Source organism: Trachurus japonicus, chromosome 10, assembly GCF_045865225.1.
Source record: "Trachurus japonicus isolate A0001 chromosome 10, Traja_1.0".
NCBI lineage: Eukaryota > Metazoa > Chordata > Actinopteri > Carangiformes > Carangidae > Trachurus > Trachurus japonicus.
The window spans coordinates 16,334,315-16,348,083 of NC_140916.1; the positions used below are offsets into that span (position 1 = coordinate 16,334,315).

Sequence of the window (13,769 nt, forward strand, 5' to 3'; positions counted from 1 at the left end):
GGTGAATAATTGTTGACGAAACCGTAGCTTTCTGGTGGAGCACTACCCGGATGATTAAATTATAATTCGATAAAGAAAAAAGAATTAGCGAGCAGAGTATTAATGACTTGAGTGCCTGATGTTGTCATGTGCTCTGCAGCCTTCATCCCACTGCTGCCACCTGGTGGACAGTTGTATATCATTGTTATCAAATCAAAACCAGTAAAGCTTCTGATAATTAAAAACAAGTCCTTTACAGTTTTTCATATCTCTCAGTTCCTGTTGTGGTCTGTTGAACTTTAATTCTACCGTTTATATCTCTGTCTTTTTAACTCCAGAGGAAAAGGCCACACCAGCAGCTCCTCTACAACCTGTGCAGTTTTGTCCTGTCGGTCAGAGTTTCTCCCCTCAGCTGTCTCACCCTCTTCATCCTCGACCGTCACCTCACACCAAGAGGTCCACTGCCACCAGCCGAGCTGAGCAGAAGGAAGAGGGCGTGGATGAGAGGAGGGCATCTTACCCCTCTGACAGGGAGCCGGGCGAGGGCATCGACGCTGAACACATCGCTGTCCATATCTCCACGGACTCTGAGAGTTTACAAAGGGGAGGACACAGAAGAAAAAGAAAGGAGGAAGAGAACAAGAGTAGAAATGAGGCGGTTGAGTGTGACAGCTCTGGGACAAAGACACACTCGACATCCGATCATGTCCTCTCTAGCTCCTCTCACTCTACTGCTGACATTCCCACCAAATCCTCTATGGATGGTCATGATTGCACGCTTTTTGCTGAAAAGACACCTTCCATCCAGCCTGAGCAGGCAAAGCCCTCTGAAGACCTGCAGAGGGAAAACGCCATGTTGCGTTCAGAGATAAAGGATGTGCGCGAGGAACTTCAGAAACGACTGGAGGACCTTGAAACCCAAAGACGAGCGGAGGCAGAAGCCAGGACCAGGCTCAAACAGCTCAGCCGCAAACGCGCCAGCCAGTCTGTGGAGAAGGAGGAGCAAGACAGGGAGTGGAGGGCGCAGCTGGAGAGTGAGAGGGCTGAGACGGAGAGGTTGAGGAAGGCCATGGCTGCTCTGGAGACGGAGATGAAGAGCAGGGAAAAGAAGGAGCGACTGGAGCAGGAGGAGGAGAGAAACAAAGCGCTTGAAGACAGGGAGAGTGAGATGATAGAGCTGAACATCCAGCTGAAGAAGCAGCTAGCCGAGGTGAAAGCCCAGTTGGCGTTAGAGCGAGAAGAGAGAGAGAGAGAGGAGGAGGGGAGGGACCAGATAATAAACACTGACCTCGATGTGAAGAAGGAGCTGAGCACAAAACTGGCCGAACTTGAAGCGGAGCTGGAAGAGCTAAAGCGCAGCAGGAGAGACGATTCGCTGGAAGAGGAGAAACTCTCGGCCGCCAACAGCCCTCTGACGTACCTGACGCTCCACGACGACGAGCTCAACTCCAACGTCGTCCACTGTGACAACAAACCCCTCCCTTCTCCAGAGCAGCACCTCCTCTTCTGCCGGTCCACCAACCAGCTCAACACGATCGTGTCTCAGGCAACAGAGGAAGAGCTCATTCACGAAGATCGAACGGTGATCGAGCCTGAAGGTTCACCTCTGCCAGATGACGGGCAAACGGGTCCGGTGGCCTCCGACCTGGTTGAAGAAGCCAAACAACACTATCTGGGTGGGTCTTCGATGTCGGACCAGAGAGAGACGCTCTCTGACTCGCGCTGGGCCAAAGAGGTGGAGCGGCTGCAGACGGAGAAGGCAAAGGAGACGGAGCGTGCGAAGCAGTACCAGGTTAAACTGGAGGCCCTGCAGATCCAGGTAAATGATAGTGGGACGATACTGAAACATACAGTTTGTCCAGCCTTGGTAAAACAGTTTGTGTTGATAAGATACAGAGAAATCAATTTTACATATTTAATAATACGTAGTCAACTCACAAAAAGATAATTAAGTCCAAACATAAAATGCCTGGATTCGATCCTCAGTTCTCTAACATGTCATCGTAATTATGTGTCACTGTTAATTCTGTATGTCACTAATTGACCATACAACAGTGACATTGTGGTAACATTATATATTTACATATCACTGATTAAATGGGATTTATTCCTCTCTGTAGCTTTTCCATCAATGCATAAAGTTACATTCAGATGTTCCAGAGAGGTGTGTGTCTTACAGATAACACTGAAAAACATAAGATAAATACAGTGATGGAAAGAAAATGACAATAAACACATGAAAAGGTAATATATGACAGTGTATACAGTAATATATATAATTATCACCAAAGCTGAGAAAGCAGTAAAGAAACAGAAACCAGGGGACCAGGACTAATTTAAATACAAGACAAAAAAACAATTAGCTAAGACATTGTATACAGTATGTGTTTGTCCCTGTGTTAATGAGGTAAACCCTCTGCTCTGATGAATACACATTAAAATCTTGGCACCTCACTGCACCAGTAAGACGCCCCGAGCTTTCTGTGGAGCTGTGATTCTAGTTAAAGCAGAAGTAAGTGGTCCGGTCGTTTTCGCTAATGCTGCGTTCCAGGTAGGCTTTTGAAATCGTAAATTACAGCTTCAAGTCACGACTTACGACTTTGTAGCGTTCCGGACAACCCACTCGTGTTTTTCCGACCTGTTTTACCGGTGAAAGTCACTATAACGGCCACTCGTAACTTCCGACCAGTGAACTCGTACCAGATCGAACTGGTACCACTTCACGGTCGGAAAAATACGAGTTTCCTTGAACGCACCATAACAGTCCTCGTCCCTACGTCGCCACATTCACGGCGTTCCTTGGCTGCACACACAGCCCTGCATGCCGTTCTCTCTCCTCATTGGATAAAAACTGTAGGATACGATAAATGTTTTCTCCTCGGCTCAGAGCAGAGCAGAGTGACTGACAGACCCGTGTTTCAGTCCAAACACTCTATGTAAGTGATTGCTGTCGGAAGATATAACTATTTAAGTCTTATATTAACACAAATATATCACTTACTTCTGCTTTAAGTGTTAAGTTCACAGTTTTTTTCTAGCATACCTTTGGTTTTAAGGCTGAGATTATTGAGAGATAAAGACCAACGTGATAACTGACTCAATAAGGGAAGCAGCTCTGTGTAACTCATTGAACAGATAATTGTCAACACTGAAGTTTCCTTAGGGAATGCAACCTTTGCTCTTTGCTGTGTAGCTTTTCTTAAAACGCAGTGAAGGACGCTGTGTCGTGGTTCACTCACTGCCAGTGTTTTTTTCTCTCCTCAGCTTTTTTAAAATCTTTCTTTTTTCTTTTTTTTTTATTCTCAGGTGACACGTCAAACCCAGCAGCTAACCATGGCCTTTGAAATGCAGAGTCAGCACATCTCGGGCCTGCTAGCTGAGCTGCAGGGGAAGGAGAGCGCCCTCCTCAGCCAGACAGAGGAACTGCAGCAATGCAAACAAGAGCTGGATGCGCTTAAGGCCAAAACAGAGGTCAAGGAGAGGGAGGAAAGGTCCGCAGAGACCACAGCGCTGCAACCAAATGAGGAAAAGCACTGTATGACTGTGGCAGTTTGTGACTCTGCAGATCAACCAAAGACTGTGACACCTGAGGCTGAAACACAGACACCTGTTAGCAGTGAAGAAGACAGTGAACTGTTCGGGCGTCCAGGCTCTGTAGACTCGGACAAGACTGAGAGTAATCACGACTCTGCCTGTGTGTTGTTGGAGGAGGCCGAGTGCGGTCAAGATGGAGCAGCGGCGGCAGCAGCAGACGTGGTTGCAGAACTGCTCGCTCTGAAACAGGAAAATCAGCAGCTGAAACAAAAAATAGCAGGTTTCACTGTCGGCAGCAGCAGCCTGGCATCACAGACCGTCAGTGGAAACCAAGAGGACCCATTCAAGCAAAGCCAAAACGCAGGAAACGCTGTTCTGCCCTGCCTGACGGAGCAGAGGCCAACAAGCGAGCAGAGTGACATCACTGCCGAGGGCCACGAGTCACGACTGCAGAAAGAGAGGAGGAGAAGGGACGATGAAGGTGAAGGAGGAGATTTAAAAAGGGAAGATAAAAGGACAGCAGGCGCTGAAGAAGAGCTGGATGAAATATCTCAGCTTCATGTCAGCCACCTGGAGGAACAGGTAGTGACACCGTACTAACTATGTCTTTATGTCATTACTTCTTACTGAAGAAGAGAGACGAAATGTGAGGCTGAATCTTTATTGTTGTAAATCTTAATTGTCCCTGAAGGACAAAACAAAAGACAAAACTGGTATACGATAGGGGGCAAACAGTGAGCAGTACCAGCCTACTACAAGAATGACTGAAATGTGCAAGTGGCAGAATTTACACTATTTTAACTTTCATAAAAGATAATCAGGATACAAAATGTAAACATCTGCAAAGTGACAAGTGTAATTGAAGATGATATGGATCAATACATCATTATTATTACTGCTGGTTTATGACAGCAACGGCCTCATAAATAAATGAGCCCTGAGCCCTGGAGCTCTTACAGAGACCCAGAGGAGTTTGCTTTTGGTTATAAAAGAGTCTCATATTAATGTGGATGAATCTACATTACCCACACGTTTTTGATAAATATATTGTTTTGTCCCAGGATGGGAATAAAGCTGCCGGATCGCTAGTTGGCATCGTTTATGGTCGGAACTAAGACGGTATCTGATCGTCTACGAACCTCCGACTTTCGTTCTTGATTAATGAAAACATTCTTGGCAAATGCTTTCGCTTTCGTCCATCTTGCGCCGGTCCAAGAATTTCACCGTGCGCGTGGAGGCTGATGGGAAATGTAGTGTGAAAACACTTTGCTCTCCGAAACTCCTCGTAGTCCCTTTAAAGCCTGGCACTCCTGAACTCCTCAAATAGAGGGTGTGATAGGTCGGCAAGGACGGAGTCGGCTTTTCTAACGAAGTGTCAGGGGTCTGACTGCTCTGTACAACAGTTATCACACTCAGAGACATAGAGAAACACTGTGATCGCCCCAAACACACACAGACCTTTCCTCACTGATAGCTGAATGAAAAAAGTTAATGTTTTGTTTTTAAAACAAATCCTGCCTACCCAAGCTTTAAAAGAGTTAAACTTCCTCAATAAGAAAAACCTTTTCTGTGTGTGAGCGTTTTACTCCCATCGCAGTTTGTCAGTAACAAACCGCTGGGGAACAGGTGAAAGTCAATTATTGTGTCATGTAAGTTTTTCAGAAAGGCAGGAAATTGGTTACAGTGTAGATGTTGTCAGTATGTTAATCAACACTGAGGTTATATTATCTGAATAATGTGTAAAGACTGACATGTTTATCACTGTTATATCTTTCATTGGTGCATTTTGTTGAGAGAATCTTTGTCGTCCTCACTCAGTCCACACTGTCCTTCCCGTTGTGTCCAGGTGGTGGCACTGCAGACGAAGGTTCGGCTTCTCTCTGAGAAGACTCAGCAGCAGGCAGAGGAGCTCCTGCTGTGGAGACTCGCCTCCCAACCTCCTCCAACATCTGACCGCTCACCTCCCAACGGAGACGACCAGGACCAGAGCTCTGCTGTCAGACACACGCAGGTCGTTCAGGAGAGCTCTGGTAACATCACAGTGATCAGAGAAGATGAGCTCCTCCTCTCCACTTCCTCCAACAAACTGCAGGGCCGCATGTTGTTCTCCAGGTAACACACTGTTGTACAGGAGTAGTCAAACATGCTCTGTAGATGTAACTCACAGAGTGTTAAGTGCATGTAGTTTAATGTATGTCTATATAAAGGCCTCTGTTGTCTTCCTGTGAAAATAAACTTATTTTTTTCTTGTTTAACCACCAGCCTGCAGCACAGCAACCTTCCTGAACCAAAGAGTTTCCATCTCTCCAAAAAGACTGCAGCTCTTCAGGAACACAATCAGGACGCTGCCAAGATCGACAAGGTGATTTTTCTTTCACGCTCGCTGGACCCTCTCTGTATCTTTGGCTCTTTTACATCAACGTTTTTTCCTGGAATATTTTAGTAGAGCTGCGTAAATGCCGTCCTTTCAGAGGGTGCGATGACTGAATTTGTTTTTCCAGGGACACGTACAGATTTACAGGTCTGTCGTTTCCTAGAAGTTTCTCTGAGGGAGCCGTTTGATTAAATCAGTGCAGGCCAGATGAATATATGTGGACAGTTTCCAGAAAGTAAATGAATAATGACTGAATGTGTATTTCTGTTTTGAATAGACCTGTTCCAAGTTTTCCTGTGATTAATAACATGATTAGTGGTGATGATGATCCAACACTAGATTAGGTCTAATTTTTTCTAGAAACGTCCAAATAACTGACTTGGAAGACCTGGAAAATTAAGTGTTATCTTTTCTGAATTCAAAGCGACTGTGTGCTTGTTACTAGGTAAAATTCAACAGTTTTTGATTTACTCTTTTGATTTTGTCCACATGTTAGATTGAAAGGCCTTTCACCGCTGTATTTTCTGTCTTGGTGCAGGAATCTGAAAAAGAAAACCAGGAGATCAACGTTTCACAGAGGTCAGAGGTCACCTGTCCAGCACATCACAGAGACAAGAGAGACACTGAACTCAGCCAAATGTCGTCAGAGAAAACGAGTCAACAACAGCAGCAGCAACAACACGTTACCAAAGATCTCCAGAAAGTCTCAGCGCCAAATAAAACAAAAACAACCGAGTGTCGCCCAGGGAACCCTGAGGCCAAACCAAACGCTTCCAGATCAACTAATGAAATAAACACAACCAATGATTCTTCGGACCGACCTGCCAGGACAGAGATGAAAAGTGTCTGCAGTCAAACGGAGGAGACATTTTGTTCCCGCAGCGCTCCAGCGGCGCCCGAGCCTGAGCTCCACTGTGCGTGCACACAGACGGAGGAAGAGGTGGGAGAGCTGGATGAAGATTTAGTGGAGTCCCCTCCTGTGTCTCCTGCTCCCCCAGCGTCAGACGGGGCGACGGCAGGAGACAAAGTCCTGTTTGCAGGTTCCTTCCCCATTCCCGCCGACCCCGCCCGCCTGGCGGAGAGAATCCGCCGTAACAGGACGCAGCTGTCGGCCGCCTTTGACGACACAGAGTACGAACCTTACGGACTGCCGGAGGTTGTCATGAAAGGTAATAATAATAATAACAACAATAACTTAATTGGCATGGCACATTTCATACAATTATTGCAGCTCAAAGTGCTTCACGATAAAAGACGAAGCATTGAAAGAACATAAGAAGAAGAACATTTAAAAAAGAAAAATAAACTAGTTAAAGCAGAAGTAAGTGGTCCGGTCGTTTTCGCTAATGCTGCGTTCCAGGCAGGCTTTTGAAATCGTAAATTACAGCTTCAAGTCACAACTTACGACTTTGTAGCGTTCCAGGCAACCCACTCGTGTTTTTCCGACCTGTTTTACCGGTGAAAGTCACTATAACGGCCACTCGTAACTTCCGACCGGTGAACTCGTACCAGATCGAACTGGGTCACTTCACGGTCGGAAAAATACGAGTTTCCTTGAACGCACCATAACAGTCCTCGTCGCTACGTCACCACATTCACGGCGTTCCTTGGCTGCACACACAGCCCTGCATGCCGTTCTCTCTCCTCATTGGATAAAAACTGTAGGATACGATAAATGTTTTCTCCTCGGCTCAGAGCAGAGCAGAGTGACTGACAGACCCGTGTTTCAGTCCAAACACTCTATGTAAGTGATTGCTGTCGGAAGATATAACTATTTAAGACTTATATTAACACAAATATATCACTTACTTCTGCTTTAAAGGCAGTGATTTTCAACCTTGGGGTCGGGACCCCACGTGGAGTCGCCTGGAATTCAAATGGGGTCGCCTGAAATGTCTAGTAACTGATCAAAAAAAATAAATTACTGATAAAAAAACTTTTTTATCTAATTATTTACTTTCTAAAATTTTGATTAAAAACACCACACATAATCTTAAACAACTGTATTCTATACTTTCACTTTCTCGAATATAAATCGAGTTAAAATAAAATGCGGCATATGAAAATATCTGAGCTGGCGCATCTTGATTGACGGCCGCGATCACGTGACTGCACATGATCGCGGGCTCGCCAGGAATGTGTGATGTCAAAATGGGGTCACAAGCCAAAAAAGGTTGGCAACCACTGGGCTAGGGTGAACAGATTACTTTTATACTTTTAAAGATATTTATTGAATTGGCTTTCCTGATATCTAAAGATATTTATTGAGTTGGCTTCCCTGATATCTAAAGGTCGTGTGTTCCAGAGCTTAGGGCCGTAGGTAACAAAAGCCGCATCCCCAATTTTCCTTCGACCGCTGTAAGGAACCTCCAGTAAAGCAGCAGTGGGTGATCGAAGTGTTCTTGGAGGCTGAAATCATTAAAAAGTCTGTCTTGTTGTCTTCATTAGCAGTAAGAAATTATTGCTCATCCATTTGTCCACAGCTACCAGACGATTAGTGGTGGAGTTTATCGCTGCAGCATCGTTTAACTTTATAACTGTATGACTGTATAGTTCATCAGGCTCGAGTAGTTTTCAGTTGCACATCTGCACAGTAAGCACTAAATCTTTTTCACGTCGGTGGTCCTGCTTCTCTCACATGTCCTGTGAAGAGAGGCATCACACCTACAGTCTCTAGATCATGTGTTTTCTAACTCTGCTTAAAGGAATATATAAAAAAGATACATCTCTTGTTCCTCCAAAGTGTCCTCAGATAACTTCAGAGTTGTTGTAAATCAGTTTCCACATGATAGTCGGACCAGTGGTGTCTTTGTCGTCCTCTGTCAACACTGGATGCAGTTTCTATATTATTTGTCTTTGTTCATATGTGAGCTTACACATTGCAAAGCATATGAAGGGTGACGGCAGCAAGAAATTAATAATGCTAGATGTTACTGGAATCTGATATGAATTGAAATTTTACTGAGAGCTTAAGTACAAGAAAACTGTAAACAACAAAACTGAGAATAAAGAGGCAATTTTATGAGAAAAAGTTGTACATTTACAGGAAAAAGTGGCAACTTTATGAGATAAGTCATAAATTTACGAGAAAAAAGTTGTTATGTTAAGTAATTTGAAGTATAAGTAGTAGTGGTGGTAGTAGTAGTAGTAGTAGTAGTAGTAGTAGTAGTAGTAGTAGTAGTAGAGTTATTATTTATTTATTTATTTTTTCAGTTGAAAGCTTCAATGAATATATTTGGCCAGTAAAGGTTCAACACATCTCAGGGGTCTTTTCCCCCTCCACATCTTAACCTGTAATACCATTTTATTTGTATTTTTTATACTTGTAATAATGTCATCGTTCTTTAATCATTATGTAAAATCAAATCTTTGTTACTTTCTTATAATCTAACGTGTCTTTTAAAGAGGGGGCATGGTGGTTTGTATTCTGATAAACAAAGCAAACAATGAGCTTCTGTGGCGGTCTCCGTTTGAGCCCGCCCATAAAAGCCAAAAGTTTCGGTGAAAAGGTCAGTTGGAAAACAAAAATAAGCAACGTGACATATTGCCATTTATGTTCCCAAGCTTCCCAGGCACTGCACGATACTGTAACAAACAAAAACAATATTGACTTTCTGACCCCACAACGTTCCTCTCTCTGCCTCCTCTCTATTATTTTGATGCTTTGACACTTTGTGCTTCAATCACTGTCTTTTAATCCTCATTCGTTTCCTCTCCCTCTCTTTCTGTCTTCTCCTGCAGGGTTTGCCGACATCCCGAGTGGTCCCTCGTGTCCTTACATCGTGAGAAGAGGTTTGTTGGGGACAACGGTCGTACCTGCTCCTCAGAAAGACTCACCGCAGGAGGACGAGACGGATTAAAGCACAGCTGCTGCCGGTAACGTCCACTGAGAAAACTGATTTTAAGAAGAACTGAAAGATTGGGGCGGCGTTTAGCTCAGTTGGTAGAGCACGCGCCCCATGTGTAGAGGCTATAGTCCTCGCTGCAGGCGGCCCCGGTTCGAGTCCCGCGTCGGACGGCCCTTTCCTGCGTGTCATCCCCCACTCTCTGCCTCCCCATTTCCTGTCTCTCTCTCGACTGCACTATCAATTAAAGGCAATAAAAGCCCAAAAAATATACTTTAAAAAAAAAGAAGAACTGATATAGACAACATAGATATTAACATAGATATTTATAACAAGCAGCTCCATGTTTTTATGCATCCAGACGGCAGTGTGACAGTGTTAAAGGTCCTGACAGGACACATTTTATAAGTTGTGAAAAGTGATGATGACATAGACCATACGTTCCAGTGTGACTTCAAAACAGCTTCTGAAATGTTATTATTATTGTTATTACAACCTGTATTTATTCTCAAAGACCACTGAGGAAAGTCCTCATTTACAATGGTGTCGAGAGAATCAGAATCAGAAAACCGTTATTGTCCCCTGCAAAAAGCAGTGGAAATTTTTCTTAGACGTGTGCATAAAAGAAACATAAGTTAAGACAAACACAATTTAACATAGCATAAAACACACAACAGATAGATACAGAATAACACAGGTAAATACAGAATAAAACCTTAAAAGAATATTAAAAGATTTCATAGTGAGTTGTTGATGATGTTGATGGCGGATGAGGTGAATACAGACAACAATTACAGCAAGAGAACAGAGGTTTACAAGTAAGAAAAGTTAACACAGTCAAACAATCTTGATCAGGTACAAAACATTTACAACCCAGTGAAACCAGGTTTGAGACGAGGAATTTGAACTACTGTACTGATGGGAGAGACTCTAACTTTAAGATTTTCTGTAGATTGTTCCATGTGTGAGGTGCATTGTGGGAGAACGACATTTTACCCAGTTCAGTTCTGACAAATGGAATATGAAGCATCAACCAGTTCTGTGAGCGGGTACCACTGTTTTGTGATTTCAGAGATAACAGAGATGATAAATAGGGAGGCAATAACTGTGAAAGGGCTTTGAAAATGAATAAAAACCAATGCTGTTGTCTCCTTACTGTCAGAGATGGCCAGCCGACATTTTGATGGAGAGTGCAGTGATGGGTAGTAGTATACTGTATGAATCATTGGTTATGAATCGTAGATTGGTTATAAAGATGAACAAGAAAAAAACAAATAAATCTTACAGCTACTCTTTCATGTTGTTGTCTCCAGGTCTGAACTGAACTCATCGCTGTGATTTGACAGTGAACGACGGCGGTGGTGGACGACGGCGGCGGCTCCACAACGACGCTCCAGCTTCACCAGCAGCAACCTGCAACAGCTCAGACCCTTCAAACCAAAACAGGACCTGTGTTAAAAAAAAAAAAAGTGCTGTAGTGGCCCGTGGACCTCTATAACACGTGTGTGCAGGTAACAGGTCCCACACTGGCAGAATAAACACCTCCTGTGGATCTTAAACGTCTTAACGGTCACTAGTTTTATCCTCTTTAACTGCTGTGTGGAAACGTTGCCATCCATCATGATGCAGTGACTTTACCCCCACCTGTGTATTTAGGTGCAGAGGTGGTGATTTAGGGATGTTTGTTGATGTTTCTTCAAGTTAACGACCACTTTTCCAAAGGGACTGTTTAGTTTTTTTAGCAAGTCAGAATTAACTTATGGGTCTAGTCTCGACCTTCTTTGAATGAAACAGTGCCTACTTGACGTTTTTCTAAATAAGCACTTGTCTAGATAAGTTTGACTTGTTTTCCAAAGGGGTGAAGCCAAGATGGGCCTGATGTGAAAATGTGATATGTTTTTTTTGTTGTTTTTTTTGTTTTTGTTTTTTTATTTTCAATTCTTGAGGTGGCTTATTTATGGACACTTGAATGTGTGTTAGTAGCGGACGACTGTTTACAAAAAAATGTGTGAAACCATTGTGGACGAGTGTGTGAGACGTTGTTAGCTGTGAATATGAACATGTGTGTTCTCATCTTGATGTTACTGTTTGTATACGGTGTGTGTGTGTGTCGGTGTGTGTGTGTGTGTGTGGGAGAGAGAGAGAGTGAGAGAGAGGGAGAGAGCCCAGCACATGTGTATGACTCAGACTAACTTCCATTGGTTTCCGCTCCATGTATGGTGATGCACACTGCGCTCCCTCTCTCCTCCCTTTGCTGCTTTGCTTCTCTGTCTTACACTAACGAGTGCCCATTAGTCTTTAGCTCTGTGATGAACTTAACACAAACTTAACACGTATTTACTTCATTTTATCAGCAGAGCAAGAGGCGGCCAATTCAGCTTGTTTCTTATATTTAATCAAATATAATTTATTTTGCTGACCATTTTTGATAGATTTCGTCTCTTTGCACATTTTGTTACTGTGCCATAGACGAGAGAGAGTAGGCCACATGTATGTACACTGTAGATTTTGTAGATGATTTTGGACTTAATGTACAGTTTATATTATTCCCTATAGCAAAGGATATTGACCACTTTGGTTGATTTCAAGGTTTGACTACTTAGCATCAGGATTGGTCTAATTCTACTACACTCACATGCACATAGGCACATTGAAGGGTCTGCTGGTTGTAATTGTTTCTCTAGTCCACTGGCTGCAAAGAAATCCCCTTCAAAGCAGTTTCCGTTGAGAAAGAGTTGAGAAACTCCACAGTCCTCGTTCTCGTTCTGTATAGAAACTATATGAAACTTGAACAGTCTCAGTTCAGGCCTGGTCACAACCAAACCGAAGATATCTGTTCTGGATGTTTGGTGACGTAGTGACGACACTGACCAGTAAATCAGCCACAACAGCAGAGCAGAGAATCGTCTGCTGCTTCGTTAACCTGACGTCTTCACCCTTTTGCAGTTTACAGTCGTCTAGTTTGTCAAATTAAATACGTAACTGAAGTGAAATCAATGTTGTTGGTGATCCGAGACCGACAGTAAGTTTATAGTTTATTCAAAACACAAATTTGCATCCATTGGATGTCTTACCATCGCTCAGTGGCAAGAATTTGCAGGTTGAGTTTATAATCCATGAATCTCACTAATTCCATCGATATGAAATAAAATCAGTGCACGATATTTCCATTTCTTTTTTCATGTTGGTTTGGCCAGGCCTTCGTGTTCTGCAGTGTCACCTCTTTACAACACATAAATCAGCTCTTTACGTTCCTCTGGGCAGAGTTCAGTTTGGTGGAGAGGTGGTAACACAGGACATTTAAATACGATTAGAAACTGTAACAGAGGGAGCCAGGAACCTGTTTGATTAGTTTAAGTTGGACTTCTGAATCCCCGTGTTGGTTTGAGAGCTACGACTGGTGGTTTTGTCCCCGTAGTGGATGTTGAACCTGCTTTAAGAAATGTTCTGATGGAGTCGGTGTAAACAGGAGCAAATAAAACAACCATTTTTTCTTTCTATGTACTTATTAGCCTGTAGTTATCATTTTAAAGAGTAATTGATATTACAGACCTTTCCTTTCAAACCTTGTTGTGCCGTCTTTATGTGATGTTTGAGATTATTTAATATCACACACGCACACACACAAACACACGTTTCAAGTGTGGAGTGTTTTTCTTTCTTTTCTTTTTTTTTAAAGGCTTTTTGCTTTTTGTTTTCGGCTCGTTAAGTTGGTTCATAACAGAGTGGACTGTTACTACCAGGACTCGATGCCGTCACCATTCATCTGCCATTTTACACACACACACACACATATACACACACACACACACACACACACGCACACGCTCCCTGCCAGCTGCCTTCATATCTCTGGGATCTGTAGTCTTTTGGCAGTGAGGTGGGACTCTGTGCAGGGAGCTCACTGTGTATCTTGTTGCCTTGTTTTGGACACTTTGATGTGAATGTATCCGAGTTGTGTTTGAGGCTAGAATAAAAGGCTTGCTTTTAATTTAACTGTTGTCTCTCCTGTGATTCATTTACCTTCAAGTGCCTTT

At 43.4% G+C, this 13,769-nt stretch overlaps 1 protein-coding gene across 1 annotated transcript in view; it reads left to right on the top strand.

Annotated features, from left to right (window-relative positions):
• Positions 1-13,728, top strand: part of LOC146979636 (uncharacterized) — a 28,544-nt gene extending 14,816 nt beyond the window's left edge. Inside the window, exons 12-18 of the mRNA XM_085789625.1 lie at positions 318-1,798; positions 3,286-4,095; positions 5,360-5,625; positions 5,776-5,875; positions 6,426-7,056; positions 9,629-9,763; positions 11,046-13,728. Coding sequence (XP_085645751.1) covers positions 318-1,798; positions 3,286-4,095; positions 5,360-5,625; positions 5,776-5,875; positions 6,426-7,056; positions 9,629-9,747 — 3,407 coding nt within the window. The 3' untranslated portion in view covers positions 9,748-9,763; positions 11,046-13,728. The remainder of the gene's footprint in view (positions 1-317; positions 1,799-3,285; positions 4,096-5,359; positions 5,626-5,775; positions 5,876-6,425; positions 7,057-9,628; positions 9,764-11,045) is intronic.
• Positions 13,729-13,769: the final 41 nt, after the last annotated feature.